The following is a 6,324-nucleotide window of genomic DNA, read 5'->3' as shown; positions in this document are numbered from 1 at the left end:
GACAGGTGGCGTCGGCACTGGACAAATGCAGCAAGGGATTCTACCATTGTCTCATCAAAGTAGGATCACCTTTTCTTTACCTGTATCATCATTCAAAGGGCGTGTGGAAGAAAAAGAGAAAATCATTAAGTATTTGCTAGGAGAATAATCCGAAATTCAAATCAGTGAGAATGTGCATTGCCTTCCTTTGGTAGCGTTGGGTGGTATGGGGAAAACTGCACTCGCTCAAGAAGTCTTTGATCATTTTAAAAATGTGAAAAAGGAACACTTCGACATCAAAATCTGGGTATGTGACTCCTTACCTGATCTCAATTCATCAAATCTTACGAAGAAAATTCTAGAGTATTCAACTGGCAGATCTGAATCTGGGCCATTGGAATTAATACCAGAGAAACTCAAGGAAAAATTACATTCCAAAAGATTTTTACTTGTCCTAGATGATGCTTGGGATGACAAAAATCAGAGAGAGTGGGAGAAACTATGTGCTCCATTGTTATATGGCCAAAAGGGTAGTTGGGTACTATTAACAACTAGATCAAAATCAGTTGCAAATATGGTTGCAAGAGAAATCAAAGGTACAATGATGCCAATGATGTTGCAAGGATTGTCAGAGGATGAATGTCTTTCACTCCTATACGAGCATGCATTTGCTGGTCAAGACCCAAATGGATTTCCACTGCTTAAAGAAATTGGCAGAGAAATAGTAAAGAAATTGAAAGGTGTACCTCTTCTAGCAAAGTCAATTGGAGGAGCGTTGAATAGTAAACTAGAAGCAGATCACTGGACAAACATTTTAAGAAGTGAATTATGGAAAAGGTCACAAGATTCAACATACAATTTCATTCCAGTTCTAACCCTGAGTTACGTGATGCTTCCACCACGCTTGAAGCGGTGCTTTGCCTACTGCAGTATATTCCCTCAAGATTACAAATTTAACAAGTAAAAGTTGGTGTGCATGTGGGTGGCAGTAGGCCTAATTTACTCGGATGGATTAGAGGAGGGCTCGGATGAGGAGGACATAGCTAACTGTTGCTTTGATATGTTGTGCAACAAATCTTTCTTTGACTACAATCGGAGTCCATTTTTCTATAACAAGTCACCTTATGGTTTAGAAAATGATTATTACACCATGCATGATATGCTGAACTGTCTTGCTTGCCATATTTCACACTATGAATGTTGTAGAATTGTGGATGGCACAACTCCAAGTCTCATTTTGGATAATAATACTATCCGTCATATATCTATTACTTGTTCCCATGCTCAACTCCATGATCTAGCTAACATAGTGAGCAAATTCAAGCACTTGCGAACCCTTTGTATACAGTATGATGGGGATCGTCAACAATTTGAGGAGTTTATTCAAGATGCATGTAAATCACCGAGAAGAATTCGAGTATTGATTATGGATTCTAATTTATCTGATCGGTGTTTGAAAAGCATTAGTGACTTTGTAAAAATACGGTTTCTTCAAATTCGGAATAATTTTCTACAATCACTATCAATGCGTAAGTTCTATTTCTTACAAGTTCTAATGGGAGAAGATGACGCTTTGGCAAAAGACGCTTGACCAATTTAAGACATTTATACGAAGTGCATGAGTATACACTTTTCTCAGTGGCTAAAGTAGGAAAGTTAACATCTCTCCAGGAATTATGCTTCCCTATCAGCACAAAACCCGGGCATAGAATTGAGGAGCTGATGAATATGGATAATCTCCGTAAATTAACCATTAAACAACTTTCCAATGTGCGAAGTCTTGAAAAGGCCAATATGGTCAACTTGGTCAAGAAACGTTATCTCATAAGCCTGGAACTGGACTGGAATGTTGCAAATAATCCTGATGATGATGCAAGTAATCCGGACCTTGATCAACCTGTTCTGGCAGCTCTACAACCCTATCCTACAATTAGAGAACTCACCATTAGAGGGTACAAAGGGGGTAGGCCTGCACCATGGATGGATACTTCTCTTTCTCTCCTTGGAAATCTTCAACTTAATGCTTGTACAAGTTTGGAAGAGCTGCCCTCTCTATGGAAGTTGCCCTGCCTTAAGTTTCTGAAATTGAATGAAATGAATGCAATAAGAAGTTTGGGTTGTCACTTCTCTAGCCAGATCGACATACAATTTCCAGTTTTAGAGCAACTTGGATTTTATGACCTTCCCCTCTTGGAGGAATGGAATGGTGCGGATGACTATATATGGTTCCCTCATCTCAAAAGCTTCAAAATTTGTGACTATCCCAAACTAAAGAAAATTCCTGACCTCCCGTTGTCTATAAAGAATCTCACACTGGAAAATTTGGGTTTAGAAGCTCTTCCACGATCCTACAACTACAAGTGTTCCAATGGTTCTAGGACATTTGGAGGATTTCAGCGGCTGATGATGTCCCTCGAGACCCTTCAAATTTCTGAGTGTCCAAAAATTGTGCAGATTGGATTAATCGACGAAGATGATGATCATCTCCTTCCGTCGTCACTGAAAGAACTTACACTTTCAATTCTTTTCAAAGATGATGATTTGGCAAGTTATCTACAAGGTCTTACTTTGCTCACTGGCTTATCTTTATATTTTTCTCCGGGCGTGGAATCACTTCCTTTAGCAAATGAGCTGGAACATCTGACTGCACTTCAAAGGTTGTATATCAAGAGTGGTGAAACCTTGACTTCACCAGGAGGCTTATATATTATAAAATCTCTTACATCTTTGAGCATTTCTGATTGTCCGAAATTCCTCTCTGCTGCTGAGGTTGAGTCAGAGGAATTTTTAAAAGACAAGACAAGGAAGCATGCGGTATCATCTTCCTCAGTTTTTGATCACTCTGCAAGTGATAAGGTTACTAGCATCCTTCCCTCCTCCCTTGAATATCTATCTTTTACAGACTCTGGCATTTCGCAAGAGTCATTGGGTCGATGTCTTCAAGGTCTTTCCTCACTGAAAGATTTGAAAGTATCAGGTTGCCATCGTTTGGTGTCTCTTCCCAACATAGAGTATCTGCATAATCTGACAGCGTTGCAGAAATTGAGGATTTATGATTGTAAAGAATTATGTGAATTGGAGTCATTGACGGGACTTGCCTCCCTCAGAATATTGGAGATTAAGCGCTGCTCCAAATTAGCAACAACAACAGAACAAAGTGCCACAAAGAAAAAGAAGGGAGCATTACCTTCACTTGAAGACATTGATATCGACGACATCTTCTATCTACCCATGATACCGATTTCAGAAAAGCTAAAGACCCTTTATATCATAAGTAGTGACAAAGAGCTCACTTGTTTCCCTTCTGAGATAGAGGAGTCGTTGTTGCAATATCGGAAGTCTCTGGAAAATTTACATTTGTATCGGATGTCTCATCTGCAATCTTTACCCGCAAGTTTGGAGAGCTTTTCATCGCTCAAGTTTCTTCGTATACATTCTGCTCCAGAACTCAAGTCACTGCCCAGGATGCCTGCCTCCTTGGAGAGACTGACAATTTATGGATGCAGTGCAAAGCTTGAGAAGCGTTACCAAAAGAACATCGGTCGGGACTGCCCTAACATCAAGTACATTGAAATTACAGCTGACAAAGAGGACAAGGCCGAGGTGTGTTAATGCTAACAAGGAATCGTCACTTTGTTCATACTGCATCTTGTGTTTGCTTATTGAATTATCTCATTGTCACTTACAATGCCATAGACCAAGTTTTCTCAAAATTGCTCGTGTCCATTTTATTCTCTGAGCTGTTTAATAATCTCCGTGTTACTTATTTTGTGTTCTATACGTATCACCTCAGGCTCAAGTCAATTGCAACTGGGTCAGCAGCAGACTTTGGCGTTCCGCATGATCATATATATGTAATACCAACTGCAGGAGCTGGTCATTCATCAAAAGGGCAAGTTATCATTTTTGAACCAAATCTCTTTGTGCTTTAAGCTTTTCTTTCCATTCATTTTGAAAATAAACCATAGAGAGATTAAATAACCCATTCCCCGATAATCCTCTCCTTGGGTGTTGTTTTCCACACTTCTATAAAACACAACTAATTGCTAAAGAGATTGATGCTTCTGTTAAAGTTGCAAAAGTATTACAGAAATTTGATGATGTTCTTGGGAGACTAAGGGCGTGTGTGAAGAATTGGAATCCCACTGCTTCGGATGTTATTAAATTTGAAGAGAAGCAATCATGACTGGCTATACATAATATAGTCTCATCTTCAGAATTGAAATGCTTTCAATATTTTCATTTTACACTTATTTTTATCATTCTAAATTACATCCGCATTTTGATTGTAAAATAACAATCTTGGATGAAGACTTATAATCGAGTAAATATATATTTTTATGTTAATAGCATATCAGATGGACTGAAGCGCAAGGTAAGCTAGAAGGACTTGATCCGTGGATACCTGATCAAATGTGGAAGCACTTTACCATTGCATTGTAGACACTCTATACTTGGTAATACATATAGTGTATATATCATCTATTGATTAACCTTTTTTTTCTGCTTGAATTTAATTCTTATCGATTAATCCTTACTACAACAGATCGAACTTGACGAGGAAGAACCAATCAAATACACAAGAGGAGGATAGTGTCTGGTTTAACCAAATTGGAGATCATCACAAACAAGCAAACTCATTCATTTGGAGAGGGGAATGGTGAAAGTATTAGTTTCAAGTCTCCGATTTGGAAGCTTAATTTGTTCTAGTATTTTTTTTTTTAGGGAATCGTGTAAGTTATTCCATGAACACGGTTCATTTACTCTATTTTAGATCTTGGGACGTGTTGCCATGTTTATTAAAATATAATGGGTAAAAATAAATCTCTAATTACCCATTTTTATCTTAAGGTTATCTTTCTTTAAAGTTAAAAAAGCATATTTTTTATTTTAAAAAATTTTAAAAATATTTTTATTTCAACATTACTATAGCAGATGTAATATAAAATAAAATTATTTTAATTTAGATAAAATAATTAAACATACAATATTTTTATATTAAATTTTATTATTTTATTAATTTAATTAAAACTATTTTAATTTTTTTCAAATCAGTTTTAAATTGTTATACCACTTATTATATAGTTAAAATATGTTGGAGAGCTATTTTAATTTTTTTTAAATGCTCTTTGGATGAAAACAGATTTTTTTTTATCATTACCCAAATATAATTCATTAATATATATATATAGCGTCTGCAATTTGTTTTAAAAAAATACAGTAAATTTATGCATTGAAAATCTTAGATTTTTTAATGAGAGTTAAATTTACCTTATGCAGATTCTTCTTTTTAGTGAGATTTTTTTACTGAATTGTAATGAGAGTTGTTTTTTTTTAAAAGTCAGTGAGTGCCATTGTTAAAATCTACCTGATTTGAGTGCTTAAATTATAACATTTCGTATATGCTAATTGCTAAGGAAGCCTCTTACATTTTCATGACGCCAGACAATTTTATCAGATGGTAATAACATATTTGTCGGAGTTCCAAGTCTAACTCCCAAGACATCCGAGGCGCCTCCAACTTCACAGGAGGCGTCTCGAGTACTATTCATCTGACTTATTCTTTTTGTATTTCAGCTCTTGCAAAATATGTTTGTCAAAATACCAACGATATCCTATAAAATAAAATTAGCATAATATAAAATAGTATTTATTAATTAATTTGACTGTCTTGGGGTTGTAGTATTTATTAATTAATTTGACAATCTTGGGATTGTCGGGTTCTAACTTTGAATTTCACGTGAAATCCTAATACGAACTGACATCTATTGTTCCTTCAACGAGAAATGCATCATCACATACTCCTCTCAAAAGAGTTTACCTAATGTCAAACCGGTCTTCCATATCATTTGGACTTTTGCTCAGCATCTGAAATTTCAGGACTTTCAGCTGGACATCCGATCTGTTAGTTTTTGAGAGATGTCCTAAAATAATCGCCTTATAATTTTTACTATTTATTTGATAAATATAAATTCGCTATTTGAGTGCATATTATATATTTGATTGTCTTAAACTCATTTACTAAATGTCCGCGATACAATTCATAGCATGAGAGAATTTGTGATTGGATTACAACTTGTGATTATTTCTACATGTGCAATTATCAACGTATTAGAATTTTCCTAGTCGTCGATTGATGCATTCGAACATCATCAATTCTGTAAGGCTAGCATAGGTTATACTCCTTGGTTCGGTTAAGCAACTATTTTCTCACTAACTGGAGACACTGGGATATCGAGAGTTAAACATAGATACTAGTTTTGGTAACTAGTTCATTAAAATGACCTGCTGTAAGATTTTATATGGTTCTCTATATATATAGATATGTCAACGAAACTCTTACTA

The 6,324-nt window shown here is 35.8% G+C and overlaps 2 protein-coding genes across 3 annotated transcripts; both read left to right on the top strand.

The window, feature by feature from the left end:
- Positions 1 to 205: 205 nt before the first annotated feature.
- Positions 206 to 943, top strand: LOC122037441 (putative disease resistance protein RGA3). Its single transcript, XM_042596916.1, has one exon. The coding sequence runs from the start codon at positions 206 to 208 to the stop codon at positions 941 to 943; it is 738 nt and encodes a 245-aa protein (XP_042452850.1).
- A 758-nt stretch (positions 944 to 1,701) lies between these two features.
- On the top strand, positions 1,702 to 4,829 carry LOC122037439 (probable disease resistance protein At4g19520). 2 transcript variants are annotated; one of them, XM_042596913.1, is made up of 4 exons: positions 1,702 to 3,582; positions 3,773 to 3,871; positions 4,330 to 4,436; positions 4,526 to 4,829. In XM_042596913.1, exons 1-2 carry the CDS (start codon positions 1,702 to 1,704, stop codon positions 3,821 to 3,823), a joined length of 1,932 nt encoding a protein of 643 aa, XP_042452847.1. In that variant the 3' UTR covers positions 3,824 to 3,871; positions 4,330 to 4,436; positions 4,526 to 4,829. The 2 variants fall into 2 exon arrangements, with proteins under 2 accessions (XP_042452847.1, XP_042452846.1); XM_042596912.1 differs by having other exon boundaries at positions 3,773 to 4,436.
- Positions 4,830 to 6,324: the final 1,495 nt, after the last annotated feature.

This window comes from Zingiber officinale, unplaced genomic scaffold, assembly GCF_018446385.1.
Source record: "Zingiber officinale cultivar Zhangliang unplaced genomic scaffold, Zo_v1.1 ctg42, whole genome shotgun sequence".
NCBI lineage: Eukaryota > Viridiplantae > Streptophyta > Magnoliopsida > Zingiberales > Zingiberaceae > Zingiber > Zingiber officinale.
Note: the sequence above shows the minus strand (reverse complement) of the source record. Positions and strands in the feature narration are given on the sequence as shown.